At 46.4% G+C, this 15,570-nt stretch overlaps 1 protein-coding gene across 2 annotated transcripts; it reads left to right on the forward strand.

The window, feature by feature from the left end:
* Positions 1-495: 495 nt before the first annotated feature.
* On the forward strand, positions 496-15,306 carry LOC111836509 (glycogen synthase kinase-3 beta-like). 2 transcript variants are annotated; one of them, XM_023797887.2, is made up of 11 exons: positions 496-1,393; positions 7,099-7,292; positions 8,862-8,945; positions 9,770-9,880; positions 10,849-10,979; positions 11,201-11,307; positions 11,397-11,494; positions 12,153-12,260; positions 12,576-12,762; positions 13,111-13,206; positions 13,434-15,306. In XM_023797887.2, exons 1-11 carry the CDS (start codon positions 1,306-1,308, stop codon positions 13,505-13,507), a joined length of 1,278 nt encoding a protein of 425 aa, XP_023653655.1. In that variant the 5' UTR covers positions 496-1,305; the 3' UTR covers positions 13,508-15,306. The 2 variants fall into 2 exon arrangements, with proteins under 2 accessions (XP_023653655.1, XP_023653739.1); XM_023797971.2 differs by having other exon boundaries at positions 497-1,393; positions 12,153-12,248.
* Positions 15,307-15,570: the final 264 nt, after the last annotated feature.

Genomic DNA, 15,570 nt, shown 5'->3' on the forward strand with positions numbered 1-15,570 from the left:
CACATTTACTCTGATAAACGATTTAACTGTACCCTTACAGGTCGCATAGCTGGTGTATTCTAGTGACCAGAATATTGATTTGCGTGGTTTTGTACAACGAATTATGGGGAAAAGAGAGAAACAGTAGGTGTAAGTATTATACCGCGAAACAGGTTTTGGGTTATGAGTGCAATAAGCATACAAATTGGAAAAAGATTGAGGTAACCGGAATAAGAAATTATGTTTATTACTGACACGAGTAAGTCACTGTTGTATATTGTTTCTGTCTTGATACACCTGGTGGCATACGAGGAGTACAATGCAACCACCGAAATACTAACTAAAATCATTTGCATGGAATACCGGACAGTTTCAAGATCTGAAGTAGTAATATCGCCGCCCGACGCTAGGGCGCAGCAGCAGTATAGACAACCCATTGGCGAAACTGCTGCATTCCCAGTGTCCTCTGTGTCCGGGTCACGTCTGCCTTGCATTTGCTCGCCAAGCCCATGGCCAAGCCGCTCTCATCCCCCCGCGGACTTTTCCGTGACACCGCAAGCAGACTTCGGCACTCTTCGGCGGAAAGCCACCGCCCCATTGGCTTACAGTTGCTCCTCCCACCTTCCAGGGACGCGCGTTCCATTGGCTATGGAGCTGCTCTCGTCCCGGCTGCATGTTCCCGTTCGCGTTACCCATTCTCGTAGCAGCGGGTAGCTGTAGCCTTGTACCCGCATGCAACAGCCAGTGCGACATTTTTGCGCAAGTAGCGTAGATGACGTATTGGGTTCGGCGTGACAAAGGGAGCGAGCGCCGACTGACGGGGCAGGAGCGCAAAAGAAGGAAAGGAGAATTGGGAAAGCGCGCGGCCTGGCTGGAGGCGTCGGGGCTTCGTGGATAGCGCTCCATCTGAGCACGGAACGCTCGGGGATTTGAGTTGTGGCCGCGGAAGCGATCCGCCATGGTCGGCATCGGATGTCGAAGTGTCCGTCTGGCCGGGCGCTTTCCATAACCCCCGTCGTCGGTCTAAGGGACAGGCGCTTCCTCCCTCCGGCCCGGTCTGTCATCTTACAGCCGGATTAGGGGAAAAAAAACCAACTAAGTGGCCATTTTAGGGGAAGCGGCGGGTCGAGGGTGGTCCTTGCCAGGCCTGTGCGCTTTGAGCCGCTCCCTGCCGGATGTGTGAAGGATGATCTGATCCTTTGGGAGAATAGCCCGCTGACCGTGAATCCCTCCACCCGAAAGGACCGGCGAACCGTCGATTGAAGCAAAACCAACTGCGGATACACGAGGCGTGCAGAGAACTAGTGCTACCCCGGGGAGAGGAAGATGTCAGGCCGGCCTCGAACCACCTCCTTTGCGGAGAGCTGCAAGCCTGTGCCGCAGCCGTCCTCTTTCGGCAGCATGAAAGTCAGCAGTAAGTGAGATTTGGGTTCGGGGCGGTTCCGGTTCCGCTCCCCGTCTGTCTGATTCTCCTGTCCAGAATCTGTCAAGTCTGCCTGCTTCCAGTTTGTAGACACGGTGCCACTTCTAATGGCATTTATAGAGGCAGCTACTCCGCTGGGGCTTCTGGGAAATTTTATATAATTTAAGTTATTGCCTGTTATGGATCTGCCTGACCACGTAGAGTAAAATTAAACGCCGGGCTTGTAGCATTGCATGCAGGCCTTAAATTGGTTCATTGGAACAGGAAGGCGCCTTTATCGTGTTTAGATACGGTCGTGTTCAAAGTCCGTGTTCATCTTTGATCGTTCTCTCTGGACGTGCAGTGAGATTGAAAACGTCAATATATTCAGCTTTGTGTTCCGGTCTGAGACAGTATGTGAAATGCACGGTTTTTCGTGCCCCTTCGTTCAATGCTGCTGAGAGGTCCTACTCTGTTCGTGGTAACTGTTTGATTTGACGGGCTTCCGAGCCCCTTTCGCTATGTTGAGATTCTGGTCTTCCTTTTCTGGGCATGAAGATGCCATGAGGCCCGGCCTGTCATTCACCCATCTTGCCCTGCCCTCCTCTGTCAGCTTTGTCCTGTCACCCTTGTGAAGAATTTACTGGGCTATTTTGCATTGCGTTTGCACAGCTGGTATTTTGCTGGAGCATTTGCAGGGATTCTTCAGGAATTTCATTCCAGCGCCTTGACCCCCATGAGATGCTGAAGAATACAGCATGACCACATCATTTCTTTCAATGCTGTAGGCAATGTGAAGGTGCTCTATGGCGTGCTGTGTCAGCCAACGGCCACAGACGTATAAGATGTGCTTGTGTGGTTTATGTGACTTAATTGTAGATGTATTTCCACTGAATGTGTATGTATATATCTTTATGTGCCAAGTCTGTGTGGGGACATATATAGATGGTAAGAGGATGAATTTTTCTCAGGAGGTCATGAGGTCAAAGTAATACAGACTGGTTCATGTCAGTATCCTGTCTGGTTTAATGGTCAGCTGACCTGAGGAGGAAACGGCGGAAATCAAGAGGCAGTCTGTGTGACCACGAGAAACAGGAAGACGCTCAAGCTGTGGCTTCATGCCCAGCTAGTCTTGGGAGGCAGGAATAGAGTAGATCAGGTGACACCAAGTACCAATGACAGTGGTTGCTCCTGCAGTCCCCGCCCCCAATGCTAAGCAGTGCCATTTGCTCTGAACCATACTTTCCCAGACCTTCATCCACTGTGCTTCCTGTTTAGCAAGTGAGAAACAGTATGGTGGTTAGTATGTCGAATCGCAATTCTCAAATTAAGTTGAACCTTTATGTTGGGGAAGCAGTCAGTCAGTGCGAAAACAAATATGGTGGTATTTGGCTTTTGTACATTGTTACTATAATGAGCAGTGGAGATATGATACTTGACATTAAAATGGATGTTGTCCATTTTCTCAGCAGTGAGCTTCGGTACAACCTACATTCTTTGTGGAGGTGCTAAGTAAGACCACCTTCTGTCTGGGCTGTCTTGGATGGATATTACATACGTACAAATAAGTCATTTTAAGAAGGTCAGTCGTGTCACTTTTCATTACAGCTGTATTATACTGTGGCGAATTGTCATAAAATGAATGCCTGCATTATATGTAAGGTCCACTTGGCTGGCAGTGGTCTCTGTTCGAATGGGAACTCTCTATGGTAGATCCTGATTCGCCCATGATGGAGGTGTATCTAGTAGACCATGTAGATGTTGATATCAGCATTGCTTGTTATGCACATGCAGTTGTTACATTGCAGAAATCGCAGTAGTATATTGGGTTGAGACCATCAATACGTTTCTGTAAATCAATTTTCATGTCAATAAAAACAAGTTTGTGAATTATTTTATATATTTTAAGAACAACAAAGAACTGGTCGCCAAGACATAAATTTTCTGTTGCAAAGAAATATTTTGGATCCTATAGAGATCATATTGAGCGAAAGCAAGTGATTTGTATAAATGGCAACTCCTCTTCTTGTTTTATAAATATCAGAATATTTTTCGTAAAATGTTCAAATATTTTATTTTTTGCTAATATCATACACTGCCTGGCCAAAAAGTTTAGTTTGAATTTAAATCACCGTTTATATTCAGTCATTAGCTAATGAATGGATCATTATTATAGCTCAGCAATGTTATATAGCAATAAAGTGAAGTCAGCTGAGTACCTGAATCTCCTGATTGGCCAGATTATACCATCAACGGATTTTTTCCTTTCCTTATGGCATGGGCTTATTTGAGGACAAGGATATCCAGATTCATTGGGCTCGAATTGTGAAAGTGTGGTCCAGGGAACATGAGGAATCATTTTCACACATGAATTGGCCACTGTAGAGTTTTGACCTTATCTCTATTGGAAGTGTTTGGGATGGAAAAAAATGTTGAGATGTTGCATAAGCACATGGAAACAATGCCATGAGGAATGTGCACCATAATCAAAGCTAAAGGCGGTCCGATGAAATATTAGTATGCAACTTTTTTTTTTTTGGTGAGGCAGTGTAGAGTCTAGTACAACTTCCAGACTGTTGAGTCACCCCATTAGCACAAATCTTTAGTCAGTTGAATAGACACGCCTCCATTTTGACAATGTCCGTTTGAGGCGAGCAGTTTAGCCCTCGCGCGTGTGGCAGGTGTAGTCACACTGGCTGACCGTCGCCTGTCCAAACCTCAGCATGGACAGGGACTGTGTTGTGCTTGTGGTGTGATTCTGGGTTCATCCCTGAGGGCTGTTGGCTTGTGCTGAATCATATTTGGCTGCTTATTGGGATGTGGTGGGGGAATCGCAGCTTTGGTTTGTTCAGCTTGTGGGTTCATACTTTGGTACTTCACTTCACAGCTTAACACCACTGATGTCACCAGTAAATAGGATGTAGACCAGGAGTCGGAAACCTGCGGTTCTTTAGCCACGTGACTGTGTGATAGTGTGAGGCTCTTCTCAGAATGATAGCTGCATTCACATTTTCATGTCAACATCGACTCCCGGGAGCAAAAATGTGGACTGTTTGGCGGGGAGCTCAAGATGAGCAAAAACATGGACCAGCTTTAGGTCCCTGAGAGCTGGATTGGGAAATACTGACCTAGGAATAATGGTGACCTGAATTTTACATTTTCCTTTTCATCCAGATCAACATAAGTAATGTTTGTGGGGCTGCGGTTTGATTAGCACGGTGCTGTTAATGGTCTGAGTCCTAACAGTGATCTTCTGTCAGCTGCTACATTCATATTTTCTTTTCGGACTATGGTATAAGAGCCTGAGGTTACTGGGAACCTTCCTAGGGCTGGCCAATTAATCGAAAATGAATGAAAACCAACATTCAGAACCTCTAATCGACAACCTTGCCCATGTAGGTTACTTCATTTTTTAAAATTAATTTATTTTTTTCTGTTAATACTTTCCCCAGTGTGTGTTCATGTACTGTCCCCTTAAAAACATACTACTGTGTGCGTTGTCACATGACTCCTCCCCTTCCAGTCTGCAGAATGGCAGCAGTGTGGAGGAGGACTCAAACACAGAGCTGACTGAGCAACTGGAGCAGCATTTACTAAAGGAAAATGCCGTGTCCGTCGTTTAGACACATTGCGGCTTTGAGATAACGAACAAAGAGGTCAAATGTAAACACTGGAAAAAGTGTTTCAGCTACCAAAGGAAATGCCACCAATCAGTTTCAGCACTAAAAAGTAATCATATCTCAATTACAACATAGACTCATCATAGTTTATGATAAACTGCCAAAAGCAAGCCAGCAAGATGCAGTAGCAAAACTGCAGAAGTACTGTACTGTATTAGTGCATTTAATTTATACACAGTTCAGTAATTTAATTTGTACAGTACTGTAATTTGAAAAGCATTTGAAACCGCTGTACTGTATTTTGTAAGTCAGTAAAATTCTGTAAATAGCTGTTTTATGACCTTATGTTGATGTAATAAATATGCAAATGTCAATTAGATGGTAATCTGCCTGGGACATAAAGAAAAAGGGGAAGAAATCCGTTATGATCATCTGCTTATAGTGATCAGTTTCGCCCAGACAGACGTGATCACTATAAATGGTTTTTGTTTGCAAGAAATGCATATTGTTTTATACTTTTTTTTTTTTTTTAAAGAAATTTGATTTTTACATTAAAACTAAAATGTGACCTTTTTCATAAGACGTTTTCATTTCAAGCGACTTGTGGTTTGATTTTCAGTTGTTCGAAATATTCAATATACAACCATAAATGGTTTATCTGTGTGTTTCCTTCATTTATTTTAAAATTATAAAGCTATAGAGTCCTTCTTCATTAGGAAAAAATATCTCTGCTTTAATAGCTGAGTATGTTTACAGTACACCCTTTGTCAGTGAAATATCAGGGCAAAACAAAATAATGGCTCATTAATCGTAATCAAGGTAAAATGTTCAGTTAACTGTGATATTGATCTGAGGTCGTATCGCCCCGCCCTAACCCTTCCTCTGAAGTTTGAGGCACTGGCGTTCACTTGGTTCGTCCTTCTGTGAGTCCATAACGACATCATCACTTCATCCCGATGCACTCTGAAGCGCATGGTTCCTTTTTGGCAGCGCGACTTGCATAAACACCTGTGGGTTTCCTTTCTTATTTATTCCAGGCTCTGTGAAGGAGAAGCCGCGTAAGAATTGGTCAGGCAGGACTTCGAGCTGAGTTACTGCAGTCAGAATGAAATGTCTGTATGACTGAGTACAATGGCAGCTTAATGCGTGCGTCTGTGCACGTGTACATGTGTGCTCGGAGGGTGGTCTCTCCTCTGTACCAACATGGGTGGAGGTCTGTTTCTTTAGGCACATCTTAAATGGAATCTTTGATTTAGTCACAGGTGTATTGGTTAAACACCTGATATCGGCCAAGTGCCGTGTGTAGGTGGAGAGTATTGTGTGCTGATCTGGGTGTGCAACCCTTGCTTCAGTCTGGCCCCATTCCAGCTGTCCCTTCTACTCCCAGTTATGAGTTTGCGGCAGGTAATCTGCTGCTCACCTGACCTCGAGATGTGCTCCTTCAGTCGCCTGAGGTGGTGCATTCCTCAGACGAGCTGAACCGGTCACTGTGAAAGATGGGTCTCAAAGATGGATGAACAAAGGCTTCCAGTGTGCTTTGCCTGGGGCCTGTTGTTATGCCCTCCTGCCACTAGGGGGCCTTTCAGAAATCCTCTCCTTTGCCACTTTAGTGCAGCAGCTGTGATGGGAGGTGGACCATGGATGGTTCGGACCCCACAGTCACGTTGGCTTAGGAGGGATCTGGGTTAGGGAAACGGAACTCACCTGCCACCCAGAGTAGACTTCTTGTGCTGCCAGGCTGAGTTCCACCTCGCAGGGGTGCATGTGTCGCGATACATCTGCAGCTTCATTGTCCCACTCTGAGCAGCTCGTAAAATCGCCCTTTGAAAGTAGTGCTTTGTTTTGCCGCTAGTGACGTTCGGCTGGAAAGGCTGGATGATGTGCGTACGCGCAGTGGTTTGACCGGTCTTGACAGAACTCTGCGGGTTATTGATGGCGCCTACGATCGCGCGTCTGAAGTCATTGTGTAACGGTGCTTCTCAGATGGCTGTTTCTGTTGGGCGGACCCAGTGTGCTAGAATTGCTTCTGATTCCATACGTAGTTTACCTGCCTTTCTGGCGACTAACCTGTGCTTGCGCCTCTCCCTTGTGTCCTAGGAGACAAAGATGGCAGCAAAGTGACCACGGTGGTGGCTACACAGGGCCAAGGTCCCGATCGGCCCCAGGAGGTGAGCTACACGGACACCAAGGTGATCGGTAACGGCTCCTTCGGCGTGGTGTACCAGGCCAAGCTGTGCGACACCGGTGAGCTGGTGGCCATCAAGAAGGTGCTGCAGGACAAGCGCTTCAAGGTGAGGGGCGCCTTGAGAACAGCAAGCTCAGCTACCAGCATGAAGAGCGCGATTACATCATGTTTGTTTAGCAGAGGTTTTTATCCAAAGCAGCATACAGTGGAGAAAGTGGGGTTAGCCAGTCCCTGGAGCAGCTGGGGGGAGATTAAGGACCTTGCACAAGGACCCAACAGTGACATCACTCTGCCGACCCTAGGGTTTGACCAGGCGACCCTCCTGTCACAGACACAGTGACCTAACCTACACTCAACCCCCTATTCTTTCAGAGGTGGGGTGGATGGTGTTTAGTGGGTTGACACACTCGAATGGCTGCGGGTCCCAGTTTGGGTCAGGGCTTTATGGTGCTTGCAAAACTGAGCAGGCGGATAATCTGCAGGCGAAGTGTCGCAAAACTGCAGTAAGCTGGTCCCTAGTGCTGGGCGGTATACCTTGTCATATGGTATACCTTGTCATATGGTATACCTTGTCATTCAGTATACCACTTTTATTTTCCTGTACAGTATGAATTTTTCATATACTTCCATGCTGTAGTATAGCTGAAAGATAAACTGTAATGCTTCAGCAAGCAACACATTATACAATATTATTTGCCGCTATAAACACTTTGTATTGCTGTGCAGAGTGTATTAAAACTTCACTTTATAGCTACTGCTTCAGTTTGTGCCTGAAAATTTGGGCTACGTATAATATAATTAGGTATGCAATTGAATACATGTCAATAAAGCAAAATCCCTAATGTTATTGATTTATAAAGGTAATAATTATTAAAATCATGCTGGTTAAGCAAACATGTTGCTACCAAGTTAAATAATCATTAAAAATCAATAAAATATGTTTACACATTGGTTTTAAAATGTCGCTATATACATTATTAATCTAATAAAACATGTCAGCTAAAACATTTTGGTTATACTATTAAGCTGAATGTTTTATATAAAAAACATTCTTAAATGTATTTTATATGCAGTAATAAAAACATGTCACTGTTCAACTAAATATACATCTGTCAAACCACATTGAAACATTTATAATATCAGGCTAAATGTAAACTTTTTTTATAATTAATAATTAAATCTTTTTAAAAAAAAAAAAAAAACATTTGTAAACTTCGTAAACACCAGAAACTTAAAAAAATAATTCTGTGATGCATATTTTTGGTCATGCTGCCGAGCATCATTGGTCCCTGTTAAGGGGGATTTTTAGCTAAACATGGGCATCTGCGGCTCTGTGGAACACGGGTCTCATCTCTGTGCATTTCAGAGTAACTCCTTGAGTAATTAAGATAGTGGTAATGGTTGCGCTGATAGAATGTGACTCTCACGGTGAGTGGAGGTTAAGGCCTGGCCGTGAGAACTGCATCTCTGTGTTTTGAGGTTGGTGTCACTTTTTGTTCATTGCGGGATTGTGGTTTTCAACCAAGGTTGTCAGACAAAAAGCCAAAGCAGAACTCTGACTGCCATACTGCTGCTGTGACTCTTGGGCTCCCCCTACTGGTACCTGTCAGTGTTCACCTGGGAAATGAGTGCGCCGCTGCGACCTAGGACTGAGCCAGTTGTCATCTTGTTGCAGAACCGTGAGCTTCAGATCATGCGGAAACTGGACCACTGCAATATAGTGCGACTTCGCTACTTCTTCTACTCCAGTGGAGATAAGGTGAGCGGTCCGGCCATTAAGATCTACAGCAATGCCAATCATAACTTGTTAGCTACAGCTTGTTAGTCTCCATCACGGCCAGGGCTGTTTCCTACAAGGTGGATTGTCAGCCCTGCAGTGCCCCCTGGTGTATGAGTGCTATCCTGCACCCTGTGGGAAAGTGGGCGTGATCTTTCTGTAGACCATGCAATGTATTCCTTTTCCGTCTTGGTGTTTGTGTGCCCGTGTTTGTATGCTGTGGAAGGTTCTGGAGGTACAATACTGTGTGAAAGTCTTAGAGTCACAGAAAATGGTGTTGAAATCATCATGTTGGTATTATGATTTTATATTTGACAAAGTGTCAGCTTAGCCATTCAAACCCTTTCCTAAAGACACCCTAATATCTGCAGTAACCATCCAATACACCTATGCATTTTTTGACTCAACCACTAGTTAAACATGTTTAGCTACTTTGTATCTCATCGGGTTACTTAAGTTAATTAATGAGCAGGTGTTGAAATTTAATAAATACATGGAATGGCTGGGGTGCCCCTGAGGAGAGGTTTGGGATCTGAAGGGGTGTTCATCTAGCCAACCAACACGATATCGTAAACGTTTTGGAGAGCATAAGATATTCTTGTTAATTTGTGTTCCTGTTAATTTGTCTGTTTTGTTAAATAGTTGTTTTTTTCTCAGCAAACATACACTTACTACTCTGATAAATAGCTTTAAACATTTTCTTTGACTTCCTAAGACTGCGTATGCCTTGCTATATATCGTTTTGTTGATACATTCAGTCCCAGAATTACTGACCCCGTTTTGGAACCTACCATTTTCTCTGGCAGAAGGATGAGGTCTACCTTAACCTGGTACTGGACTACGTTCCTGAGACTGTGTACCGAGTAGCCAGACACTACAGCCGAGCCAAGCAAACGCTGCCCATCATCTTCGTGAAGGTTTGTTTCTGTCTTTCCTGATGGCAAATGACTGGTGGCTTTCTGAAGCCGAACAGGATCTGATCTTCTGGGCTCAGTTGTTTAAAAAGTTTCATCTGGATCTGAATAATCCCGGTTTGGAAATCCCATATTTGGCTGGCCAGGATCAGGTAATCCATCTTACTCTTAGAGCAGTTTTTCAAAGCAGCATTGGATTGGATCACCTTGATCCAGATACAGACTTTTCATGATTACCAAATCTGGATTACCAGTGTTCTTACCAGTGGGATGATATATCACAATGATGGCTACTAGCTACTAGCTATGTAAAGAATAAGATAGAATAACCAATGTGGGGTCACTTGAAGAGTTATTTGGAAACGGACAATATAACATATTCCCTTCCATTTTTTTTTTTTAAACATTCAGATCAGGGTAACCCTGATGTTTGGTTTATTTATTATTTATTTATTTTTTGTTTTTGATCTAAGGTTTCCCAATCGCACTAAAATATTTTGAACGACACATAATCAAAGTTTGATCCAGACTAAGACCGAATTGCGATCTAATTTGATTTTAAAAAATCCTTTGTTTTTCCTTTCTTTTGAACAACCCATTTTCAAGATCTCGTCTATTCCGATTCCTTCTGAACAGCTGGGCTTGGTGGATTGTGGGATTGCCGCCGACCTGCCCCGTCATGTGATGTGATATATGGACCCCGTGGGTGTCCCAGAGTGTTGTCTAATGCTGTACACTAGGGGTCACTAACCATTTTTCTATGAGGGCAAAATTATAATCAGCAAAAAAAATTAGTGACTAGAGTCCCCCAACAATTACATTTGTTGACTATGGTGGGGGCCGGGTTTACAATGACTGGACGATTTAGCTATGGCTCGGTGTCCAGCTGGGCTTCTCCTATCTCCAGGCTGGTGTCTCGTTGCCCTGAGTGCCCCCACATGGTAACGTGAGGTCCATATATCACCCGTTAGCTCTACGTGTACCAGCTGTTCCGGAGCCTGGCTTACATTCACTCCTTTGGGATCTGCCACCGGGACATCAAGCCCCAGAACCTTCTGCTGGACCCCGACACGGCCGTGCTCAAGCTCTGTGACTTCGGAAGGTACGTTGGGAGGCCTTGTGGCTGACGTAGGAGCTCAGTACGGCACTCTTGATTTCTCTTCCATGTGATTTATCAAGTAGCTTATGTATGTTCTTTGTTACATTAGCAATGTATTCACATCCTGTACTGCTGTAGCATTTGGGACTCTAAAGGTGCTTGAGGTCTTTGCTTGTGGGTGCTGGCGATGAGCGTGACGATGACGACGGTCTTCCCGCTCGCAGTGCGAAGCAGCTGGTCCGCGGGGAGCCCAACGTGTCCTACATCTGCTCTCGGTATTACCGCGCCCCTGAGCTCATCTTCGGTGCTACGGATTACACCTCCAGCATAGGTGAGAGCCTCCGCCCACTCCAGCTCTCCGCGTTGTTAAAATAGCCGTGTGACAAGTAAAGCCTGAGTTTGATTGCCCTCCTGCTGCAGACGTGTGGTCAGCTGGCTGCGTACTTGCTGAGCTGTTGCTAGGGCAACCGATCTTTCCCGGGGACAGCGGAGTGGATCAGCTGGTGGAGATCATCAAGGTAAGTGGTCATATGCAGCAGCGTTTCCAAAACTGGTCCTCAGGAACCCCCAGAAAATCCATGTTCCTGCTCCCTCCCACCTCCCTGCCAGACAGTCTTGGGCTGTCTGGGGGTCTCCAAGAGCCGGGTTGGGAAGCACCTAGTATACAAGGCCATGTCAGGTGACTTTAGATCATGATCATGGTGATTAACACCATTTTAACTTTTCACTGTACTAGCTGAGCCAAAGTGAAAAAATTCACTCGCCAGGTAATGCAGTCAGTTAATCCAGTTCAGTTCAATTCAGTTTATTTGTATATAGCGCCTTTCACAGAGTCGTCCCAAGGCGCCTTACATGGATGTGTTGTGATACTCTCTTTAATGATGTTTTATGTAATACAGAATCTGTAAATCCTAATCTGTTGCTGCCTAAGATCAAACCAGACCACTGGTGTGTTAAGCTTAGTGTAACGATCAGTAGATTTTTCCCTTCTGTTTGTCAGCATTCCCCCGTTTAGTTTTTGAGACCAAGGGAAATGGTTGTGTGTGTTATGGGTCTTCGGCCCCACCCACAGCAGGTGGGTCATGTGACCAGACCATGGTGTGTGTGTGTATGTGTGTGTCCTGTGAAAGGTAGTTTTAGGTTGTATTCCCTCCCCCACCCCCCACATTTTCCCAGGTTCTAGGTACTCCCACGAGGGAACAGATCCGAGAGATGAACCCCAACTACACGGAGTTCAAGTTCCCGCAGATTAAGGCGCACCCGTGGACTAAGGTGAGTGAAAAGGTAAAGGAACAGTTTCTCTACTTTCATTTGGGGAGGCACCTCTGGTTGCCATGTGTCACGTGTGACATTGGGTCATGGGTCTCCTAGGAGTCTTAGTTTTCCATACAGAGGGACTCCTAGGCTAAACCGTGGGCAGGCTGCTCTGCTCACAGAGTTGATATACTAATATGAACTGTACTATTATAATACTATGTATTAGTGTATAATGCTTGCAGTGTGGGGTTGAACTCCGCCATAGCACCTATCCTGTTGCTTGCCTTGTCCTGCTGGTGTCCGGGTCTGGCCCAGTATGTGACCCCCCCACGTGCCCCTCAGGTGTTCCGGCCGCGCACGCCCCCCGAGGCCATCGCACTGTGCTCACGCCTGCTGGAGTACACGCCCACCGCCCGGCTGTCCCCGCTCGAGGCCTGCGCGCACTCCTTCTTCGATGAGCTGCGCGACCCCAGCGTGAAGCTGCCCAACGGCCGCGAGAAGCCCCCCCTTTTCAACTTCACCACTCAAGGTATGTTCAGGCAGGGCAGGGCTTTACGTAGGGGGCGGGGGCCACGGGGGCACTGGGCCCCAGCTGAAAGCTGATTGGCTTCTTCCGCTTATGTCCCTCACTGACGCAAAACATGTCATTGGCTAATTGTAACTTTGCCCCCCACCATAAAAAAAGTTATCTGTGAGCCATTGTGAACCCCCCCCCTTCCTTGCCCATTCACAGTAAGGCTAGTTTGCGATTGATGACCAGCTAAACCTGAACTTACCCGAGTTGCTCGATCATACTTCAGGCCATTGTTATCAGCAGTGCCGTTATTGTTTAAATGGTGCTTGTCCCCCCCCCCAACTCCACCCCCCCCCCCCCCAGAGCTGTCCAGTGACCCTGCCCTGGCCTCCATCCTCATCCCAGCCCATATCCGCAACCAGGCTGCAGCTTCCACTGCTACCAGCGCCTCTGGTCCAGGTCAGCCGACCTCCCCTTCATGCCCTTATCTTGCAATTTCATGCTGTAGGTCTGTGATTCTACCTCAGATTCACACCGTGTGTACAGTTGGCACTCTAAGGTACAACAGAAGCACCCCCCACAGACTTTGGGTTTCCAGTGCAGTTCCCTGCTTGCAGCAGCCTGTGAAAGTCTCCCCCAGATGTTAATACCGAATCCTCTCTCTCTCCTGCTCCCCCTCTCCCCAGATGCCAATGGCGGAGATCACTCCCAAACATCTACCCTGGCCTCCGCCTCCGACTCTGCTTCCAATTCTACTTGAACCCTCAGACTGGGGCCCAGCCCCCCCCCCCCGCCCCCCCATGGACTGCTTGATCACACCCACATTTTGAGGGCAGGACCATGAACGAAAGGAAGAAAACTGCAGATCAGAAGCGTGAGAAGTGTGCAGACAGCTTTCTGACATGTGGGCTGATCTCCTCCGGAACTCTCTGCATTGTTTTTTTTTTTTTAGTCTAAATGTGAACAGCCTACATTTTTTTTCTTCCATTGACAATCTTCCCTGGTTTCTCCTCTCGTCCCTGTTGTGTGAGCTCTGGGCCTCCTCTGCTCCTGTAACCCATGCCTTTGTTTTTGTTTTTGGGTCTGGGGGGTTGACCATATGTACAGTTTTTAAAGGCCCGAGAGAGTGTCATGATCCTAGGAGCGAATTTGGTGCATTTTAAAGCTTTTATGGGTTGTGTGGTGTGCTTTTTTAAATTTTGGGGTCCTTTCTCCATCCCCTTGTTATACTTTCCATGATGCAGCTGTGTATACATGCATGTTATACGTGTGCATGTACACACGTACTCTGCATTATGCAAACTATATGCACAGGTATATGCGGTGCAGATTGAAAGGCCGGCACAGAGGAGGAACTTGTGTCCTGCCTAAATAGACGACGTTCTCGTGCCTGGATGCTGTACGGGGTGGAGTTCGCCCCCCCCTGCCCCCCAACAGGAACTGAAGGGCGCTATTGCTGCTGCATGCAGTCAGTGATCTGAGTGCGGGTATATCATGTGACCGCTTACCCCTCAGCTATGCGAGAGCTCCCCCTGCAGGCCCATCTGCCTCATATCACGCTGCGGCGGTAAACGGTACGCGAGCTTCCAGCAGATGTCCTAGATGACAGACTGAAAGTAGAAACTCTGACCAGCAGGAAAGCTGGCAGAGCTTGTCCAGTCCCCCGTCATCCGCATGTATACTCTGGTTTCCCCGCCGCTGGCTTACACTGTTAGACTCTGCTTCCCGATCCGATGAAGATGTGATTCAGGTTCAAACAAGAGACCCATTTCAATGTTTGTGCTGTTTCAGCGTTCCTCCTTTTCTGCCCGTCTTCAGTAAAACGTCTTACTTAAATGTTGTGGGGGTGCGGAGGGAGAGAAAACGTATGTATGTACTGTATGTGTATATATAGTTACTTCCCCAGCAGATACAGGCTTGTGTTTGTGTGAGTTTGTGTGTTAGTGTGTGAATATGGTGACCCGAAAGTTAATGAACAGGACAGACGGATTAAGATTCTAGGGGTAGAAGTGGTCTTCATTTGACCTTAGCTGTACAGTAGTCATGTATAATCCAGGAGAGCTTGGAGTTGCCTTCACGTCCATTGGTGTCTGTGCCCTCTCTGCCCCCTGTAGTGCTGCTGAATGCCCCCCCCCCCCCCCAGCCTAGCCTGACCCCCGCATGACCCCCCCCTGCATCCAGCTCCTTGCCCAGCTCCCAGTAGCTCGGTCCTCGCGCTGTGACCCGTACTCGCCGACCCTCCACCCCCAAAGCCGGTCTATGGCATGAATTCAGCAGAGCTCAGGGGGGGGTCGGACGCGTGGCCCCGCCCACGCAGTGCTCACGTATGTGTTTTAGCTGTGTAGGAAGAACCATGTGACTCAAGGTAGATACAACACAAGGCTTATTTTTAATTTAAATGACTTGCGTGCGTGTGTGTGTCTGTGCGTGCGTGTGTGTATATGAGAGAGATGTATGCACTCAGATATAGACCATATAAACACCTGTATAACAAACTACTTGAATTCCTGTGACTGAAATGATTTCATTTTAAATATAAAGGTTTTTTTTCCCATGCGAGTGCGTCTCCCTTCGCTTTAGATTCCCATTGTGATTCTTTCACAGCTGTTGCCTGTATTGTAAGATTAGTATAAGAAAAGGCAAAGCAGACCCCCCCCCCCCCCACGCTTCTCTCCCTAACCCTCTTTCTTGTAAGTCTTTCCTTATTTATCAGCGGAAAAATGTATTTCTCCCAAGAGATATGGGGAGTTTTTTTTTTTTACACCCATTTGTATATATTCATCATAAGAATCCCTCCTAGTCCCCTCCCCCCGCTGTGTATTG

The sequence above is a fragment of the Paramormyrops kingsleyae genome, chromosome 1 (assembly GCF_048594095.1).
Source record: "Paramormyrops kingsleyae isolate MSU_618 chromosome 1, PKINGS_0.4, whole genome shotgun sequence".
NCBI classification, from domain to species: domain Eukaryota; kingdom Metazoa; phylum Chordata; class Actinopteri; order Osteoglossiformes; family Mormyridae; genus Paramormyrops; species Paramormyrops kingsleyae.